We start from the raw sequence: 20,540 nt of genomic DNA, 5'->3' as shown, positions 1-20,540 counted from the left end.
AGCAGTTTAACTGTGGTGAACAGCTGGAATATACGGGGCCCAGATTTTCCTGGGCCTGGGCAGCCAGATAATAGTCAGTGTCTTTGGGGGACCATTTTTACCTCCATAAAAAAGTAACTGTTGCAAAGTGCATTGAAAAATTTTCTTCCCCCTTCCCCTTACAGACACTTCTAAGATGGTAAGTGTACATGGCAACAAACAAGTATTTTTAACCTGGCTACTTTGGCAAAAGCAACCTCAAGTAGACTGTTATATGTATTGCCAGTCTCCTAAAACTGACCCTCCAGATGTAATGAGCAGAGAGCTTATTCTTATCACTTTTATGACCTGAATGCTGAAGTGCCTGGTTTTGACCAGGGCAGGAGGTACGAGCTGAATAGCCCTTATCTGAAATGCTTGGGATTTCGGAGGAAAAAACACTTTCAGAAGTGTTTTTCGGATTTTTGATTTTTTGGGATTTTGGAATATTTGCAGAATGCATACCAGTTGGGCATTCCTAATCCAAAAATCCAAAATCCAAAATGCATCAATGCGCATTCCCTTGAGGATCATATCAGCGTTCAAAAAGTGTCAGCTGTTGAAGAACTTTGGCTATTCAGGTTAGGGATGCTTGGCCTTTACAGGAAAGGAGGAGCCAAAGATGGCTCCCGATGAGCACTTTTCTCCACGTGCTTTCCATCTCCTGATTCTGAAGCAAAGCAAGAAGCTTAGCAGAAAGGAGTGGGTAGTAGAATTTGGATGCCAATTTCTTGACGGAGAGAAGAAAACCAACTCTCCTTTAAGCCCACTCTTTGATGTCTCAAGGCGAGTTTCTTCTCCCAGGAGGCAATTCTTGATGAATGTGTAGCACTCACTGGTAGTTTCTGTGATAAATGCATTCATAGGTAAAGGTGATATTCAGCAGTGCCTTGCCACACCCGAAATCATTTCTCAACTTTGATTGTTTTAATGAGTAATAATATCATTTGGGATCCCCAGATTTTGCATGGCGTCTGGGTTAGCTGACACTGATACACCTCATAAGGTTGCTCATGGACAGCTGTCGGTGTTCGTGGTTAACTTTTATTGTGCTCTTACTGTGTGTCAGGGCACTGTTTTAAATGCTTTAGATGTATTAGGTAATCCTCATCTGCTTTTCTGGATTTGTTACTATTTTTCCTACTTTACAAATGAGGAAATTGAGGTTCAACAATGTTTAACAATTTGCCTGACAGTTATTGGTGGAGCCAGAGTTCACATGTAGATATTCTGGTACCAGAGTCCTCACTTTGAACCACTCCACTTAATACAGTATCCTTTCGATAGCATCTAAATTGGTGTTTTATTTTTAACTGGTTGGTAGGCAAAGCCTTGTTTCAAAATAAAATCGACATGAAGCCTGTGGGATTTAGCAGACTGAGGTGGAACTTCCCTGGTTGCTTTGAATGGGAGACCTGGACCTGTTGGCTCTTTGCCCTCCTGACACATCATCCCTTGTTTCCACAGCACACTCAGCATTGGAAACACGCTGCAGATGGTGTCTCATTAATGCAGTAGCTCCCTTGAACCCACAAGTTAAAACTCCAGACTTTTATTTTTTTTTTTTTCTGAGTTCTTATGGCAAACTTCAGAATGAGGTACCTGAGGAAATACAGAAACCTCTGCCTTAAGTTGATTATACTAAATGCTCTGTTTTCTGGTGCAGTTATTGACTATCTTATCTCTTTTGTCAGGAATGTCTTTTTTAATTAGAAGACAGGAAGAAAACAAAAACCAGACTGTGTCCCACAATCAGAAACCTCCGTTGTGGCAGAGGGGCCTTCACCGCCACCAGGGTGTCCCGCCAGACAGGGAGAGACTCCAGCCTTCTGAGGCCATCCTGAGGAGTTCCTGTTTGGGGGTGTGAGGGAAAATCAGCGCGGTTTTTAAAAAGATGGCTGTGGCCTGCCCGGCGTGGTGGGAGGGGAGCTGGTTTCCTGGTGAACTTTCTAAAAGGAAAAATAATTTTAAGTAAAGAAAAAAGAAAAAAAAGGAAAACTAAACAGAAACCAGAACTGAAACATTCACCTGGTAGCAAATGACACATGCACACACACACATACACGCACAAGCGCCAGTGCGCACGTGCACATGGAAAAACAAAAGGACAAGCTTTCTGTGAAACAAAAAATTTACTTGGGGATAATGTAGGGATTCACATGAATTAAATAGCTGCAATTGGAAGAAGAGGGTCAGGGTCATTTGTTCAGGTTTTCTATTGTTTTGTCCTCTGTTTCCTCTTCTCCCCTTCCTTCTCTTTCTCTCTCCCCTCCTTTTAAATGCAAATGAGTAGAAATTTCTTCTACCTTCCCCAGCTGTTTCTTCCCACCTTTAGAGTTGTTTAGACAAGGAGGAGTAAGCAAGGAGCCTATTCTGCTTTCTATTGTGGTCACATTGGTGATGCTCAGGACCTGCCAGGGTCAGAATTTATGGATATCTGAACCATACATCCATAACCATATCTCAGTCCACTTCCAATCCACATCAGGTTGTTGTCTGCCTTGGACAGAAGAGCCAAAACTGGGGTGGGGTGGGGGGTGCAGGATATAAATGTGTAAGTTTTTGTTTTTTAAGGTTTTTTTTCTTAGTAAATTATTCACCCACAGACATGAGAGAAAAAAAAGAGGGAGGGTGTGTGGAGAAAAAATGTTTACAGGGCTAACAAGGGATGATGTGTCATTTAGTATTTTACTAAAAAGTGTGGAAATGACTTGATTTCAAGGGGAGGGTGAGGCCAAAGAGGGAAGCCCAAAACAGATCTTAATGTTTCAAAGGAGTGCAGCCCTGCACAGCCATCAGATATGAGGGCACTGTTCTGTCTGGTGTTGTAGCCATCTCAAGAACAAATCAACAGCAACAAAAGAAAAAGAATAAATTTTTAAAATTTAACCAGTGTTTGTTTTTACTTTCATTCACTGCCTTGTAGCTCAGAAATGGTTCAGCTAGACTAGCTATGGAGTCAGCCTTTGGTACCTGATAGACATCTGGGGATGGAGTTGAAAGGGCAGGCCCCTGATGCCACAGACCCTTCAGACTTCAGGGAAGTGGCTCATTCTGCACCTTTTATTCTCCTAATTCACACCAAAACTCGTGACGCTTACATTTTACTCTTTCGTGTAGCTCCATGGGAAAGGGAGTTGGGTTACTCTTTCATGTTAAACAGTGTGGTATGGTTTTTCTATTGTGGCCACACAAATAGACAGTTTCCTGACCTACAGATTTATTGATCTTAAAAAAAAAAAAAACTTTATTGAAGTATCATTAACATAATCTGCATGTGTTTAAGGTACACACTTTGATAAGCTTTGACATAAGATACATCCATGAAACCGTTATCACAGTCAGGGTAGTGAACACACTTTTTTTTTTTTTTGAGACTCGCTCTGTCACCCAGGCTGGAGTGCAGTGGTGCAATCTCGGCTCACTGCAAGCTCCGCCTCCTGGGTGGTAGTGAACATACTCTTTATTGCCAAAAGTTTCCTTGAACCCCTAGGTAATCCCTCCTTCCTGCCTCTTCCCATCTATCCCCATTTCCACGTAACCACTGGTTTTCTGTCACTGTAGATTAGTTTGCATTTTCCAGAGTTTTTAATAAATGGAATCCTAACAGTCTGTTATGGCAGTGGGGCTTTGAGCTAATAACGGCGGAGCTGTATTCTAATGTGATACATCTGGCAGTGTTGTTGATATACTGACACTTCTCTGCCTTTTCTTTGCCTGTCACTTTAACTTTTTCACTCCTGGGCATAAATCCTCAAGCTACAGAACAGTAGGAATTGGTGAAACAAATCTTCCAGCATAACATCAGTGGTACACAGGGTTTTAATCTCTAAAGAGGCAATAATAGAAGGAGAGAAAAAAACTTGAGTGTCTAGAGTGATTATCAGATTCCAAGGATTAGCACATTGCCCCAGCCATCCCTCTCATGCTCTGGCTAAATAATAAAACCTTTAAGTGTTGTCCAACCATAGGTCCTTGAAATAACCAGTTGATTTTGCTCTGTTTAAGGAATTTGGCTGTTTTCACAGGTTATTATGTGGGGAACTGAAAAAAACGTGTGGAAGACTTAATGCAACCCTCCCAAGCCACTGAAAAACATCCTGTGGAATGCATATCTAAAGCTATAGCTTTGCAAACAGCCCTGTGTTATTAATGGTGTCAGAACCTCACTGCTTACTTAAGCCTTACAGATTATTTGAAAGGGCTGCTCTGAAGCTTTTGGCAGAGCAAGGATGCCCATCTAGATTTTAATTTAAAAAGGAACTGTTCAGGATCAGCTCACCTAATGGAGATGCTGTGTTTCTGTATGGCATTGTCTAGTAGAAATAGGATGAGTATCTCCCGTCCACATGGGCAGGTCAGCTAACTGCATCTGAACTTGCCTAAGTCATCTCCCCACAGAATTGTCTTCCCATGATAGGATTAGCTGTGAAATGTTGGTCAAGATTATGTGGAACACGGATCATCCATTGGGGCTATTTCCAGCAAGACTGTACTAAAACATAGTAACTTGTAATCCTTATGTATCTGAAGGGAATTGTTATAAAGAACAGTAACTGAGAATGCATGCCTAAGACATAAAGGAAATTGTGCTTTTGAATGGCATCAACATTCATGAGTTTATGTAAATGTCTACCTTGTGTGGCCCTGATTTAAGTGAATCATCAGATGAAAGCCACAACCAAGAGACCTTAAAGGTTCAAGATTTTGCAACCAGATGTGCCTGATTCTTTGGGATAGATTACCAGCAAATGAGAATATTGCCTTCCAAGAATGCTCCTTCAGCAAAAATGGGAAAAGCCATTGATATCTTCTACTCTACAGAGACTGAAAAGGGTAGGTTTTTTCTTTTTTTTTTTTTTTTTTTGAGATGGAGTCTTGCTGTGTTGCCCAGGCTGGAGTGCAATGGCGGCATCTCAGCTCACTGCAACTTCTGCCTCCTGGGGTCAAGTGATTCTCCTGCCTCCGCCTCCCGAGCAACTAGGATTACGGGCACCCAACACCACACCCAGCTAATATTTGTATTTTTAGTAGAGATGGGGTTTCACCATGTTGGCCAGGCTGGTCTCGAACTCCTGACCTTGTGATCTGCCTACCTTGGCCTCCCAAAGTGCTGGGACTAAGGGGTGAGCCACCGCACCCAGCCAGGGTAGGTTCTTTATGTCAAAGAAAAGCTGAGAGTCTTAAAAGGGTATATTTAGTTGGTTATAAGGATGAACTTGGTGGGGACAAGGAGCTTGAAAGAAGGGAGAGAAACTGCTGGGGCTAAAGGGCTGCGTTCATCCCCAGGGCTGTGGGCATCAAGGTCCTGTGGGTTCCAACGTAAGCTCCAGCACAGGCCACCAGAGCAGTCAAAAGGTACTACCAAGGGGAGCTCTAGCCTGGCTTCGGAGCAGTGAATTGTACCACAGTGGCCTGCCCTTACCTCTGGAGTTTGTTACATCCGTCACTTCTGGGTAATGTTCATCCACAACTGGCTACTACAACACAGAGATCTTAAGTGACAGCCAGGTTTTTTATTGTTGTTTTCATTTTATTTTTAAGAAACCAATAAATAGAAATTCAGGGAAGATTGTTGGCAGTTACTCAACTGCTAGCAGCACTGGGGAAGTCAGCCCACTCTGGTTGCGAGGGGCACCTGGCCCTTCCAAGCCTCCCCAGTTCGTCTACACTCAGTCTCCCTGCTCCACCATTCATCAAGGGTTGCAAACTCAAATGCCCTTAGGGACACGGAGAGCAGTGAAAGGAAGCAGGCCAGGAGAGGACCATATTGAACTGGGAGAATATTCCCCATCCAGAGTTCCAGCTGATTATTGCCTTTGAGGAATGTGTGACAGTGTTTTCGTATTTGCCAGTGTTTTGGAAGAAGCTGGAAACCAGGTATGTGACATCTCCCATCTCCTAATCTCAAAACATTGAAAATTTCAAGAGGGAATAGAACTGCACAGGCCTGTGTGGAAAAGAGGTGCACACCTTTGTAAATGATTGAAAACTAAGAGTACAGACAAAAGGAGCGCTACGTAATCACTGTACTCTAGTTGGTGAAGTTTAAGAGGATGCAGGTGAACAATTCTAAAATCACTGTACCTGTGTACATATAGAACATCGGGTAGGATGAAGAGTAACTTTATGATAGAGGAACCTATCACTACCTCAGTCAGAAACAGTAATAAATAAGGTTAATAGTATGCACCCTTAACATGATGTAGTGGGAATGATGCTTCACCTCTGTGGTCTTCCATACAAAAACCATGAGAAACGGGTGGAACACAGTGGTTCATACCTGTAATTTCAGCTGTTTGGGAGGCCACAGTGGGAAGATCACTTGAGGCCAGGAGTTTGAGACCAGCCTGGGCAATATATTGAGATGAGGTCTCTTAAAAAAAAAAAAAAAAAAAAAAAAAGCCAGGTGTAGTGGTGTGCACCTGTAGCCCCAGCTATGTGGGAGGAACTCCTGCGCTTAGGAGTTCAAGGTTGCGCCATGGCACTCCAGCCTGGGCAACAGAGCAAAGACCCTATCTCTAAAAACAAATGAGAAATACATCAGATAAGCCCAAACTGGGGGACACGCTTTAAAAAATGGCCGGTATTCCTCAAAACCATCAAGACCAAAAACAAGAAAAGTCTAAGAAACTGTCATAGACCAGAGGAGTCTGGTCTATGTCACGTCAAGTAATGACAAGTGAATGTGACAAGTGAATGTAATGTGATACCTTGGATAGGATCCTGGAACCGAAAAAGGATATCCGAAAACCTTGTGAAATCCAAATAAAGAAGTTGAGTTCATAGTAATTGTCCACATGGTTTCATTATTGTCACAAGTGTGCCTTAGTAATGTGTTAACAATTGGAGAAACTGTGGGTCCTTGGGAACTCTATTAGGAACTTTTCCATAAATCTAAAACCATTCTAAAATTGTTTATTTAAAAAAATCTGTACTGGTCACTTAACCATGTGAAAAGCTACTCGGCCTTGCTAATAACAAGAAGTGGCACTGAGATAATATCTCACCTGTCAGGTTGACAAAAATCCAAACAGTGATAATATATATATTCTGTGGATGAGGCTGTGGGGCCAGGTATCCTTGAACATTTGTGGGGGTTTAATCCATTTTGTGTTGCTGTAAACGAAGACCTTTCTGGGTTATTTACACAGAAAAAGGTTTATTTGGCTCACAGTTCTGATGGCTGGGCCTCAAGATGGGGCATCTGCACCTGGTAAGGGCCTGGGGCAGCTTCCACTCAATGACTGAAGGCAGAAAGGGGGCTGGAGTGTGCAGAGATGACACAGAGGAAATGAGAGGGGGTAGGTGCCAGGTTCTTTAGCAACCAGCTCTGAGGGGACTAAGAGTGAGAACTCACTGCCCCCACCTCGGGGGACAATGTAATAAATATATTAAATAGATCAGGATGATTTGCATGCATTGCCCTGACATATTTAATAGCACAGGAATGTACATGAAAGAGTGACAGATTTGAATGGTCCCAAATGCAGCTGCAATGCTAGCCTGCCCTTTTTCACCATTTCTTATGGGAAAACTGATTCTGACAGTTTTCCAGACTGTGCACACATTTAAAAATCCACACCCTTGCTTCAGCCAGCTTCCTCCTGGAAAGGAAAGCCAGCCAGGGGAGTGTTTATGAAGGCCCAACTGACTCATCAGCCCAGAATCCAGGCCCTCCCAGTGCCAGTGGTTGCAAGCTGGGGGCAGGTGCTTGAGGAGTGGGCCAGCGGGCATCCGAAACAGGGCCTGGTGGAGCAGCATGGGAGCAACTGGTAGTAGAAAAAGGAAAGAAACAGCTGAGTCTGTTTTTAACATTTATTAATCCAAAAATACATAAAAATTCTTTCTACTCAGGTTCTTGGGCTCTCAAGAAGGGGGGTAGCTGCCAGCCTTGAGCATCTGATGTGATACCTAAGTGCTCACTCATATTATCTCAGAGGAGAGGGAGATGAGGAAGTGAGGCTCAAACCAGGGAAATCAGGGCCATGCCCTGCAGAGGCCCTGTGCGGGGGACTTGGCCCACAACACTCTGGCTTTTCCTGCCAGAGGAAATGGGGCAATCACAAGAGTGGGCCACCCTTAGGCAATTCCTCCTATACAACTAGGCACCAAGGTTGAGGGAGTTCCTTCCCTGCTCATGGCCGAGTTTCTCGAGAGCCAGGCTGACCAGACCAGAAACAATTGAGACAAGGACAGATAGGCCTGGGAAGGCAGGGGCTCGGGCCTTTCTCCCTCTTCTTCCTGGCCCACATCCACTTCCAGGAAACCCAGAGGTAGGACCCTGCAGCCAACCAGGTGCTCACTGGGGCTGTCACACCTCCACATCAGTCCACACAGCCACCCAGGAAGCCAGGGCCAGTCACCATCTGCAGCCTGTTACTGCATGCCAGCTGGGTGCATGGGCCAGGGCCCCTGGCCAGCACCGAGGCCTGCCCCAGGAGGGGCCTGGGCCACAGGCTGCAACCGCTGCTGGGACTGCCAGATGTGATGGAGCTCCTTGAACTGCTCCACCATGTGGTCTTTGAGGTCTGGGTTTGAGATCTGTAGCCGGATACTATCAGCTGACCAAGATAGCTCCCCTGAGAACATCTCCAGCAGCAATCGAGCTGCTACAGGCACTACCTGGGAGGCAAAGAGGAGATGAGACAGGGAGACCCATGACAGGGCTGCCAGATCCAGCTGTGCATGAGGGCAGCCATCAGGGGTGAGTAATAGACTGCATTCTCTGGCCCTGAGCCTTGATGGTCTCTGGCAGCCAAGTTCACGCTGCTCAGGGAGCCCTGAGCCTCCAGCCTGGGGCAAGGGCCTGGCCCCAGGATTCCCCAGTTTTCAAGCCAAGGCCGACTTTGGGGCAGAGGAGACGTACCTGTACAGTAATGAGCTTCTTCTCTCGGGGTTTGCGGTCAGGCCATTCTTCCCCGAAGCAGAAGAAGATCTCGAAGGGTGGTGGGGCGTTGGTCTGGCCCTTCTGGAACAGGATGAGCTCTGCATCAAAATCAAGGTCCCTAGTCAGAGGCTGGAACCACACCCCTGGGCAAGAGGTGGCCAGGAGGACCATGGCTTCGGGCCCTCACCATTGAGAAAATGCTCCAGGCTGAAGAGCTTGGTCTTGACCTCCCGCTGGATGGGGTTGGGGCATGAGTCATGGGCTGAAGCACAAGGCCCACTCCAGAACACCTTGCACTGACACAGGCGGATGGCATACAGGTCCTGGCCCTGTAACTGGAGGATGAGCCCGCGGTCCAGGACATCCAGCAGCTGGTTCGTGTAGAAGCGCTGCTTGTCGCTGGGGATGTCCTCAGGGCTGGGGAAGCGCACTTGCTCCAGGCTTATGGGGCCAAAGAGTTCCACCTGCTCCTGGGTGGCCTCCAGCTGGCTGTAGAAGAGCCGGCAGCCATGGGGGTTGCTGATAGTGAGGGCCCGGGGTGGCCGCCCCCGGTACTGAAACTTGATCTCCAGGTCAGTCACTGTGGGGCAGAAGGCAGGCCCATCCCATCCTTGAGCCCTGTGCCTCCCCGTTCTGCAGCCCAGTGTCCAGGCCCAGCCCCATCCGCTCTCCCACTTTCCCCTCCCAAGGAGCTGCAGCACCCTCCACCCTCCTTGCCAATCCTACCCCAATCCCCCAGCACTGCTTCCCCGTGCCCAGCCGCGGGTCCTTACGAGGCAGCATGTGGGGGCTGATCAGCAGGTCAGGCAGGAGCTGTTCGCTTGCAGGGGGCAGGCTGGCAGCCAGGGGCCCAGGCTCCAGGACCTCAGGGAAAAGCTCCCTGAAGCCAGCAGGGTTGCCAGGGGGAGGAGCCAGGGGTCTGGGGTCTGGAGCAGGGGGACCCAGCACCACGGGCGGCTGCAGAGTGGGCGGCCACTTGACATCATCTTTGAGTAAAGAATAGGGTGCCATGTGGGGGCCAGACTGCACTGCATCTACAGAAAGTGCATGTGGACGGCTGTCAGTGCCACCTCCAAGAACTGCCTCCCGGGCCCACCTACTCCCAGCCCTGGGCCACCCCAGCCTCCCATTAGCCCCCTCCCAGGTACCTATGGTACCTGTAGCTTCTCTGTATACTAGACCCCCAACCACCACCTCCCGGCCCCACCTGTGAGGCTCAGGCTTGGCAACATCCTCTGCAGCTGAAGGGACACCACCGGCAAGGGAGGGAAGAGATGGGAGAGAAGGGAGGACAAGTCATTCCACTGACCTGGGGCTGGGGAAGTAACATGCAAGAACCACGAGGCAACTGCCCTAGCCTCAGCTTAGCTCAGGCAAGACCCTGCCTCCGGTCCCAGCTTGTCCATCCCAGGCAGGTCAGAAAAGCCCTGTGCCTCACTTTCCTCATTTGCCTTCTACGGGGAGTCAGACCTACCAAGCCCTAACTGCTGTGTGGGTCACACATGCGGGGTAACGACAACGCCCCAGGAAGGAGCAGGTGGGGACTGTGCTCCTATCATTCAGAATTCCAGGAGAAGAAACAAGGTGAAGAGCCATTGAGAGGGCCATGGGGCTCCAGGGGAGCGGGGCTGCGGAAACCTAAGGCCAGTGGGGACAGCAGAGAGCCCGTCCAGGGCTCCACCTGCCTCCCCCTCCCACACTCACCTCTTCCTCTTCCTCCTCCTCCTCCTCTCCTGCACCAAAAGAGTAATCCTCAGGGGGCTGGGAGTCTGCACAGCAGGGAGAGAAAAGCAGGGCAGTAAGGGAGTCAACGTCAGGAGAAGCAAGATCCCCTGAGAGGCTGCCTGTAGCTCCTGTGCAGCTTCTGCCCTCCCCAAAGCTTCCCCAACACAGGGCGCGGTGGAGAGTACAGCCACCAGGATTGGGAAGGACCTCCCCAACTCCATGGGCCATGAGACCGCGGCTGGAGCCAGAAGCCAAAACGAGAGCAATGGTAAGGAAGAAGCACCCAGGTCCCTGACTGCACGCCAAGCCATTCCTAATCTGCCAGTGACCCATCCCAGCCACTCCTGGGAACCCTGGGTGTCATGACCTAGCAGGAGCCCCCGCATCATGTCCTGGACCACTGCCCACTAGAGGGGCCCTGGGCCTGCCTGCACCCAAGAGCTCAAGACTGGGGGCCGGGACATTGCACAGCCTCCCAGGTGGCCCACAGAGGGCTAGGCCTGATACCTGTGGGAGCAGGGCCATTGGAGCAGACCTCGTAGATCTTGTAGGGCTGAGGTGGCATGTCCCGGGGCCCATCGTAGAAGAGGCGGAAGTCCCGGCTTTTGTTAAGGGCACAGCGCAAGTTGGCCTTCCATTTGGCCGGATCAGCTTCATCCACGCCTTCAGTGTATTTCCCAGTCTCCTTGGCCCAGGCCTGGGGCAGGAAGAGACAGCCACCACAGAGAACCTCGTCTCCACCACAACCCCAGTCTGCCTACCGTTCCGTAGGAGACCCCACTGTGTGGGGAGAACTTCGGCCACAAGCTGAGCCTCGCTGAGCCCCAGACCTGGTTTGCAACGTGGAAGTCTGCCACAGTCCTGCCCCAGCCCTAAGGCTGCCAGCAAGCTCCATGAAATCTAGGGCTATGAGATGCATCTGTAGTCCCTGCTCCTAGGAGGGTGAATCAGTGTGATCTCTAAGGAGGACAGCGTGGGGGATAAGGATGAGCACTCTGGAGCCAGGCTGGGTTTCAATCTGGAATGTGCCCCCTGCCAGCTGTGTGCCAGGCCACGTCACTGCCTCCCTTTGTCTTGATCTCCTCACAGTGCTCACCTCATGGAGTGGCAGTAAAGACTCAAGGGGTTGATGTCGACTGGGCACAGTGGCTCACACCTGTCATCCCAACATTTTGGGAGGCCAAGGTGGGAGGATCGCTTGAGCCCAGGAGTTGGAGACCAGCCTAGGCAACATAACAAGACTCCTGTCTCTACAAAAATTAGCTGGGCATAGTGGTGGGTGCCTGTGGTCCCAGCTACTCAGGAGGCTGAGGTGGGAGGATTGCTTGAGCCAGGAAGTTCGAGGCTGCAGTGAGCCATGATCAGTCATGCTCTGCACTGCAGCCTGGGCAACAGAGTGATACCCTATCTCAAAAAAAAAAAAAAAAATGAGGGGGGTTGATGTCCGTAAAGCACTCAGAGCTATGCCCACACATAGGACGGGCTTGAGACACTGGAGCTGCTGGTATTATTTTGAATGGCAATTAGGCGAGGTGAGGACTACCAATGTTTATTTCTACCCTTTAACCCAGCTCTTTGATTTCTAGGAATTCATCCTAAATATCATAGCTGCATTCACACAAAATATTGCACAAACAAGGTTATTTGCAGCAGCACTGTGTGTAAAAGATGACTGAAAATACCCAATGCAACATCCATCAATGAGGGGCTGGTGAAATTATGGCCAACCCATTGAATGAAATACTGGGCGGCACAAAAAAAGAAAAAGCAGGAAACTGTTTACATACTGACATGTAGCAATCATCAAGAAGTATGAAGTATAGAAAAAATGCAGATATCTAGCATTTCTTATGAAAATAGAGGAAAGGATAGTGCATATTTACTTATATGTGCATAAAAATCTCTCAGGAAGGCTAAACAAGAAAATGATAACACGGCTGCCTCTAGGGAAAGGTTAGGGAGGGGAGTGGGTGGTGGTGAGCCAGGGAAGGAGGGAGACTTTTTGCTGTAAACCATTCTATGCCTTTTAATGTTGAATTTTGTGACTGTATTACCTATACAAAAATAAAAAATGGATTAGCAAAAGAATTTTGGAAAGGTAAGGATCAAGTCCAAAAACTAAGAAAATATGTATCCAAACTTTTAAAAAATAAGCATTGCCTTTGACCCAGCAATTTTTAAGTCTAGGAAATCAACCCTCAAAATAATTGAGGTTGAAAAAAAGGGAAACATAAGACAGCCTGCATGACAATGGGGGTTTCAAGTTCAGGTTTTAAAAGCAACCTCAAGTATCCAAAAACCCAGACCCGGTGAGCAAATTGTGCTAAGCCATTCCAGTGGAAATTCTACAGTCACGAAAAGTGATGTGGACGTATGTTGGAAAGGAAAGCTGATCCTGATATAGGGTGAAAAACATCCAGGTTACAAATCAAGATATATCACTTGATTCCAATTTTGCATTCTATATACACACACGTGCAAAAAAACTAAAAATGTAAGCAAAAACTGTTATGCTAGGTACGTCCTAGCATTAAGATTACTGGAGAGAGCACAGTGGCTTGCGCCTGTAATACCAGCTACTCAGGAGGCTGAGGTGGGAGGATCACTTGAGCCCCCGAGCTTGAGACCAGCCTGGGCAACAAAGCGAGAACTCATCTTTACAAAAATCAAAATCAAAAAATTAGGCTGGGCACGGTGGCTCACGCCTGTAATCCCAGCACTTTGCCGAGGCAGGTGGATCACGAGGTCAGGAGTTCAAGACCAGCCTGCCCAAGATGGTGAAATCCTGTCTTTACTTCAAAGACAGAAAAAAAAAAAATTCATAATTGAGGTTGAAAAAAAGGGAAACATTAAGACAGCCTGCATGACAATGGGGGTTTTAATCCTAGCTACTTGGGAGGCTGAAGCAGGAGAATTGCTTGAACCCAGGTGGCAGAAGTTGCAGTGAGCTGAGATTGCGCCACTGCAGCCAGGGTGACAGAGCAAGACTCCATCTCAAAAAAAAAAAAAAAAAAAAAGAGTTAGCTGGGCATGGTGGCATGCAACTGTAGTCACAGCTACTCGGGGAGCTGAGACTGGAGGATCACCTGAGCTGAGTTGGAGGCTGCAGTGAGCTATGACTGCACCACTGCTCACCAGTGGTGCAACACTAGGCAACAGAGCAACACCTCATCTCAAAAAAAAAAAAGGAGGGGGGGGAGTATATATGTACAGTTGTAATATGTCAGTTAAAAAAAAAAAGATTGGGCCAGGCACAGTGGCTCACACCTGTAATTCCAGCACTCTGGGAGGCTGAGGTGGGCGGACTGCTTGAGTCCAGGAGTTGGAGACCAGCCTGGGCAACATGGCAAAGTCTCTACTAAAAGTACAAAAAATTAGCCAGGTGTGGTGGCAGGCACCTGTAATCCCAGCTACTCAGGAGGCTGAGATGGGAGACTCACCTGAGCCTGGGAGGTAGAGGCTGCAGTGAGCCAAGACTGCGCCACTGCACTCCAGCCTGGGTGACAGAGTGAGACCCTGTCTCAAAAAAAAAAAAAAAAATGGAGCTGGTCAACAGAGTTAGGCCCTGCCTCTAAAAAAATTAGAAAATCAAAAAATTAAAAGATTGATGATATATCTGAATCTTATATTAAAAATAGTTTGTTCCCAACACAAAGAAATGACAAATGTTTGAGATTATGGATATGCTAAGTACCTGATCTGATCACTGTACTTATCAAATCATCACTGTGTACCCCATATATTTATGGGGGTATATTAATTTAAAAATAAAATTTTTAGAAAGATGATGGGTGGGCCGGGCACAGTGGCTCACACCTGTCATCCCAACATTTTGGGAGGCTGAGGCAGGCAGATTATGAGGTCAGGAGATCGAGACCATCCTGGATAACATGGTGAAACCCCGTCTCTACTAAAAATACAAAAAAATTAGCCGGGTGTGGTGGCGGGCACCTGTAGTCCCAACTACTTGGGAGGCTGAGGCAGGAGAATGGCAGGAACCTGGGAGGCAGAGCTTGCAGTGAGCTGAGATCGTGCCACTGCACTTCAGCCTGGGCAACAAAACGAGACTCCATCTCAAAAAAAGAAAGATGATGGGTGATTGTTGGCTTCCTTTAGCATATGTGTGCACTGAACAAGTCCTCATGAGTAATAGCAGTGAGATAAGAGCAAAGGGTGAGTAGGACAAATTATGGGAAGGCCTTCTGGGGACCCTCAGTTCCCACACTGCTCTAGGGTGAAGGTTAGAAAAGGTGTGCCCTAGGCCAGGCGCGGCAGCTCATGCCTGTAATCCCAGCTACTCAGGAGGCTGAGGCAGGAGAATCGCTTGAACCCAGGAGGCAGAGGTTGCAGTGAGCTGAGATTGTGCCACTGCACTCCAGCCTGGGCTACAGAGCGAGACTCTGTCTCAAAAAAAAAAAAGAAAAAAAAAAGGAAAAAGGTGTGCCCTGTGGCTACGTCTGCATCCCCTTAGTCCGGGCCTGGCATCAGTGGCAGCGTGCTAGCTGGGTGGGTGGCCAGTCTTGAGGAGCTGCCTGTGTGTGTTATATGCGATCCTCTTCTGGGGACAGGGTGCTCTGGAGGTCCAGCCAACCTCCTCGCCAGGGCTTACCTTGAAGATGGTGTTATCTCCGTCCTGGCTGGGACCATGCCTCGTGGCATGCCTCCAGGGGATGTAGAATAATTTCTTTTCCCCGTTGACCCATTGAAGCCCTGGGTACTGGCAGCTGTTCACCTGGGCCACCAGCCAGGGCTTCAGCCGCACGCGGCGGGGCGGGGTGGGAGCGCCTGGGATGGACTGGTTCATGGCAGAAGGGTCTGCAGGAGAAAGCCAGGGGGAGCCTCAGCAGGTCCGCAGGTGGACGGAGACAGGGTGCTCAGAGGTCAAGCTGTGGGCCACAAGGGATGGTCTCTCCAGTCCATCTAGGTATTTAAGGCCAATTGTCTTTTCCAAGCATCAACTTTCTTGTCTAGTGTCATGGAATTTTGTGTTTGGGTGAAGGGAAAGAGAGTTACGAGTTAGTGAATGCTGCGGGCACAGCCCCAGACGCCCTTTACCGGGCGGAGGCATCTATTCTCCAACTGCTGACAGTAGCGAGCAGCCCATTGGCCAGAGAACTGCCTTCCACTACTCACCCCACAGGTTAGGCCCACCCCTCGCTCTTGGGGGGGCAGCCCACAGCCAGACTGCCTGACACAAGGGACAAAAGCCTGGCTATCTTGTCTCAAGCTGGGCTACTTGGGGCAGCGAGTGCTCCGTGGGATCAGCCTGAAGGCAACCTCCCGCTCAGTCCACACCCCTGGTTCAATTCTTCTCTGCCCAAGTTTTCTCACCCCTGTCCCCTGAGAGTCCCCTCCGGAGATGCCCTCAACAAGAATCTCATCTCGAGCTCTCAAGGACACCTGCCCTCAGAGGAAAGCAGAACATGTGAATGGAGGGTGGGTTTCTTCACCCAACTCTCAGAGCTACCTTTCTTCCTCAGTTTCCCTCCGGGAGGAAGTTCCCCAACCTCAACGTCTTTAGATAAATCCCATCAACCAACTCAACCACCTCCAACGACAGCGGCCACCAAACTTAGACGTTACTTCTCTAGGGCCATTCATCTAGATTCTTGGTCCTCCCCCTTCTCCTCCCACTGGACACGCATTGGTGTAGCCCTTAGGAAGGCCCTAACGCCTGCCGGAGCCTGTTAGGAAGTCTGCAGGAAACAGAAACCACAGCTCTAACCACTACCTACCCAGGGGCACGATCCCCACCTCTCAGGCCACAGCTTCGCTGCCTCCCTGGAGTCAGGCCAGAGGGACCCTGCCTCCTCCCCTCCACCCGCCAAACTCCCTCTCCAGCCCAGAACCGGAAACTCTTCACAGTCCTGAGCCCCCTCCTCTCTCTCTCTCCTCCCCTTACCCATGCCCTTGGCCCTTCACTTGAGACCCCTGTGTGGAAGACAGAAAGGACTGGGCCATTATACAGCACAGCCCATCAGAAGTGAACGTGTCGCTCAGCAAGTAAGGAGCAAAGGTTCGAGCTGAACTCCCTCTGTCTTTCTGGGCCTGCTTGGGCCTTGCAGCACGGAACCTCAGTTTCCCCTGAAATTCCCTGCCCAGTACCTTTTGGGTTTGCACCTGCCTCGTGCTGCCTCTGAACTGCTAGCGTCTCACATTGTAGGCCTCCCTCAGAGCCCAGCTCGGCTGCCACCAACCCAGGAGACGTAAGGCCGGCCGGCCTTGCCTGGCCCAGGGGCTGGGACTGGGAGGTGTTCAGAACGCTCCAGCCCTGCCCCGACCTCAGAACATGGGGGCTCAGTTCCGCTTTCTGCCCCAGCCTCCACCCAGCCCCAGGGGAAACGAAAGTGGCTGGACTGGGACAACTCAGAAACCAAACTGACTGTGGGCTGACGGAGGGAGTCGAGTGGGTCCCCCAGACCAAATTTCCAACCTCCCACCCAGAGCTGTTCCCCACACCCCACACCTGCAGGCAGTCTTTGTGCATTTGGTGTGGTTTGTAGCATGGGCGTGCGCCCACTCATATTTGTATTTGTAGATCCCTGAGAGGCCTTGACCCTAGAATAGAGGGGTGCCAGTCACCAGCAGCACACAATTCTGGCCGAGTGAGGGTGGACAGAGGAAGCTCTGTCTGTGCAGAATCGGGGAGAGCTTCCCTGATGACCCCCTGGGCCGAGGCCGGGAGGTGCTGGTGCCACTGGGGAGATCAGAGGGTCCAGCTGCCTGCCCCCTGCTGTCAGTCCAGCAGTCTGGCCCTGCCCAACACGGCTGTTTAATACAGAGCAAGGTTTTGAAATGACAACTCCGGCCTCAGTGTCAGAGGGCTGCGTCCATACAAGGAGCTTAGGGAGGGGTGTGGAGAAGGAGCTCCCGCGACAAGCGCATCTGTGATGAGCGAGGGTCTGTCCACCATGCCACAGAAGGGACTCAGCCTCAAGGCTTTTGCCTGCAGCCAGGTCCACACAAGCTCTAACCCAAGCAGCATCCATCCTCCCAGAAGCTCCCTCCTGCCCAGAAAAGGGCTAGGTCTGATTTAGACCACCCTAATCAAGGCCCATGACTTTGGAAGTTTGGTGTCAGAACAGGTCTGCCATCATAGGGCTCCGGAGGCTCTGGGTGAAATGCATGCAGCCCTAGACCTAAGTCAACGGACCTGAGCCCCAGAAAGTGGGGAAATCCAACAGCTGAGGGCCTGAGGAAGCCCCTACAAGTGTGTGAGGGAGCGAAGCATCCAGTGGGCAGTCCTAGAGGACCTGCTGAGGTAGGGCGAGCCCACAGCTCACCCCAGAACCCTGCTGGAGTCCCAGGAGACAGTGCCCCCACCACCCAGGATCTGCAATTCGTGGGCACCGGGGGGCCACTAGGGGAGGAAGTGCCACAGCAGTCCTAGTAAGAGTGGCCAGACAGCAGGAGCCCTGCTGCTCCCAGGGTTGGTCTGGGTCACATGTCTCCTTGCAAACCCACACCCAGCTCAGGGAGAGGACAAGGGGTTCCCTGTACAGGCCCTGACCCCAAATCCCACCCCTCCGGGTGAGCTTCCCACACCCTGGGCCCTGCTGCCCACCTGGTCCGACAGGCTGAGGCTCTGGGGCAAAGGGTGCCCAGGAAGAAGCTTCCTCCCAGGGTCAGGGTAGGGGAAGACCAGGGTACAGGGGGAAAACCGCAAAGTAGGGCCTTGAGATAAAAAGGGGTGATTTCCCAGTGCTTCCCTAGACTCTTGGAGCCCCTCAGCCCCAGCACCCCAGGCCCCATAACTACTGGGGGTGGGGACAGGAAGGCGAGGTCATGCCAGAGGGCCTTCTGAGGGCCTACAGTTTCCTACATCGATACAGCCGAGCCCTCTCTGATCCTGGCCACTTATCCTCATTCTGGGCCCTCGAGGAGCCCAGGCCCAGCCCAGTCCTCCGCCCCTGCTCCCCCCTCCCCTCCGCCCCCACTCCTCTCGCGGGCTCCGCTGGGGCACACCCCTTGGGCCAGCCCGCGGAGCCACCCCCACCTCCAGGGTCGGCCTCTGGACCTCTCCTCCTGCTGCTGGAGGAGCAGCACCCCGTCCTCGCCCTGCTGTGCCCAGAGTGGCTGCGAGACTGGGAAAGTCCCCTACTCCCGCCTCTGCTCCCGGGTACCCGCTCCCGCCCCTCCCGGGGTCCGGAGACAACCATCTCCCCACGCATCCCGGCCACGCTAGCCTCACTTTTTTTTCAACGTTTAGCCTCTTCATTGTTGCCGCCTTGAGTTCTGGGACAGGACCTACGGAAACCAGCCCAGGAACTATTGCACCCCATCCTTCAGCCCAGGAACTATTGCACCCCATCCTTCTCCGCTGCTCGGGAGACCAGAGTCTACCATTCCCGGCCGCAAGCCCAGGGACAGACGGAGCCTCTACCTAACACCATCTTCCCCCAAACTCTTGCGCAGTTCCTGCCATTGGCCTGAAGATCCCGAGGGATGAACGATTTAACCTCATCCTCTTTTCCAAAAGGGTGAGGGTGGCCCGGTAAGAGCGAGGGCGAGTGCATCGAAAGTAAGGATCGGGCCTCGCTCCTCAGGGGCCCAAGCCAGCCTCCAGCGGGGTGCCCGCAATCGCCCCCATTCTGGGCGATGGCGAGGGAGAGGGAGAACAGCAGAGCCGGCGCCCCCCGCTCCCTGTAGCGGTGCCGACTGCGCCGCCTGGGTCACGGGGCTCCCCGGGCGCCAGCACCCCAAACCACGCCTTGGAAGTCCCAGGCCGGTGGGGCGCACCCTGCTGTAGGCACCCACCCGTTCTCGGTCCTCAGGCGCAGCTGGACGCGGACCCCGCCCTACTCCAGTCCCCATCCCGCCGCCCGCGGGTGCCTGGAGGGCGCGGGCCCCAGTCTAGGCCTAGACTTGGGGGCAGTAGCCGGCACCGCTCCCGCCACCCTCAGGGCGCGCCAGGCGGGGACGCAGAGAGAAGAGCGCGGCGGACTGGACCCACCTGTCTGCGGTGCGCCTGCGTGGCTGCGCTCGGGAACACCGGCCGGGCGGCGGGACCAAGCTGGGCTCTGCCCAGGCTGCGCCTCCCGCCGGTCCGCCAACCAGCCGGGCACTTCCGTGTCTCACCGCCCCCGCCCCTGGGCAGCTGCTGCCGAGCTCCGGGCGCGGGCAGTGCCCCGCCCCGCCCCGCGAATCCACTCCGGGCCCCGCACTGACCTGGCAACTGCAGATCCGGGCTGAGCCTCGGGCCAGGCCCAGGGCCTCCAGAGAGATGCCAGTCGGCGCGATGCGCTAGACTGGCCACTGGCTCTTTTGGCAATCTGGAACCGTAAAACTGTCATTTGACAACCCCGTGCCTCCCGCTGCAGTGCTCGGTTGGGCCCTGGGAGAGGGTGGGGGTGCTTCCCCACGCTGGTCCTCCGGGGCTGCACACAAATGAGGGCGTAGTGTGGCCAACCCACAGCCCTAAGTCCTCCTGTCGCCTGTCTGTACCCCTGGCGAGGGCGGCTGTCGCCCCTAGAGCACAGTCGCTGCCCCCAGGATCCAGACACCCCTTCCAGACGTGCTTGCAGGCAGGAATCCTCTAGTCACTCTGTGCCTTTCTCATCCTCAACCCCTGTACCTGTCTCGCCCCAGCTCCCCTCCTAAGTCGCCTTCCAATCATCCCAGGGGCAGTGGCGTGGTCGCCTGTCCCACCTCCTGTCCCACCTCCTCTCACTGCTACCTTGACCGTCCATCTGTGGTTCTGAACCGTTTTCGATTCCATAAAGAACCTCGTCCCAGGACCTCCACATTCACACCTCCTGTTCCTTCTCTTCAAAATTTGTTTCAGCATCACCTTCTCTGGAAAGTCTGCCTTGACTTCCCCTCCCGCGTGGGGTTCCAGGGTGCAAAAAGCTTCCTGGTTAATTTTGCTTATGATTTTGCTATGGATAGCCAGGGGTTTGGTCTAGGT

General features: G+C 51.4%; 2 protein-coding genes across 16 annotated transcripts in view; one reads left to right on the top strand and one right to left on the bottom strand.

The window, feature by feature from the left end:
- TNPO3 (transportin 3) overlaps window positions 1-2,907 on the top strand; it is a 100,355-nt gene extending 97,448 nt beyond the window's left edge. The window contains exon 23 of the mRNA XM_005550732.5: window positions 1,713-2,907. The gene's annotated coding sequence lies outside the window, so the exon portion shown is untranslated. The remainder of the gene's footprint in view (window positions 1-1,712) is intronic.
- A 4,915-nt stretch (window positions 2,908-7,822) lies between these two features.
- IRF5 (interferon regulatory factor 5) lies at window positions 7,823-20,046 on the bottom strand. Of its 15 annotated transcripts, none has more exons than XM_015448022.3 (9): window positions 19,802-20,046; window positions 15,243-15,448; window positions 11,141-11,330; window positions 10,613-10,677; window positions 10,116-10,149; window positions 9,682-9,942; window positions 9,096-9,488; window positions 8,888-9,006; window positions 7,823-8,643 (listed from the first exon to the last, which is right to left on the bottom strand). In XM_015448022.3, the coding sequence occupies exons 2-9, from the start codon at window positions 15,435-15,437 to the stop codon at window positions 8,398-8,400; spliced, it is 1,503 nt and encodes a 500-aa protein (XP_015303508.1). In that variant the 5' UTR covers window positions 15,438-15,448; window positions 19,802-20,046; the 3' UTR covers window positions 7,823-8,397. The 15 variants fall into 15 exon arrangements, with proteins under 15 accessions (XP_015303508.1, XP_015303507.1, XP_045244326.1 ...); XM_015448021.3 differs by lacking the exon at window positions 19,802-20,046 and adding an exon at window positions 19,587-19,709 and having other exon boundaries at window positions 15,243-15,600; XM_045388391.2 differs by lacking the exon at window positions 19,802-20,046 and adding an exon at window positions 19,587-19,709 and having other exon boundaries at window positions 15,243-15,519.
- Between the last annotated feature and the right edge of the window lie 494 nt (window positions 20,047-20,540).

This window comes from Macaca fascicularis, chromosome 3 (assembly GCF_037993035.2).
Source record: "Macaca fascicularis isolate 582-1 chromosome 3, T2T-MFA8v1.1".
Classification (NCBI taxonomy): domain Eukaryota; kingdom Metazoa; phylum Chordata; class Mammalia; order Primates; family Cercopithecidae; genus Macaca; species Macaca fascicularis.
The sequence above is the reverse complement of the archived record's forward strand: the minus strand, read 5'-3'. Positions and strand labels throughout refer to the sequence as shown.

What these genes read in the sequence shown, in the direction of transcription:
- IRF5 (XM_015448022.3), bottom strand. Translation starts at nt 15,437, where the DNA reads ATGAACCAGTCCATCCCAGGCGCTCCCACCCCGCCCCGCCGCGTGCGG. An exon ending in GAGATAACACCATCTTCAAG is followed by an intron (nt 11,331 to 15,242) that starts GTAAGCCCTGGC and finishes TTCCTGCCCCAG; the next exon opens with GCCTGGGCCAAGGAGACTGG. An exon ending in AGAAGCTCATTACTGTACAG is followed by an intron (nt 8,644 to 8,887) that starts GTACGTCTCCTC and finishes TTTGCCTCCCAG; the next exon opens with GTAGTGCCTGTAGCAGCTCG.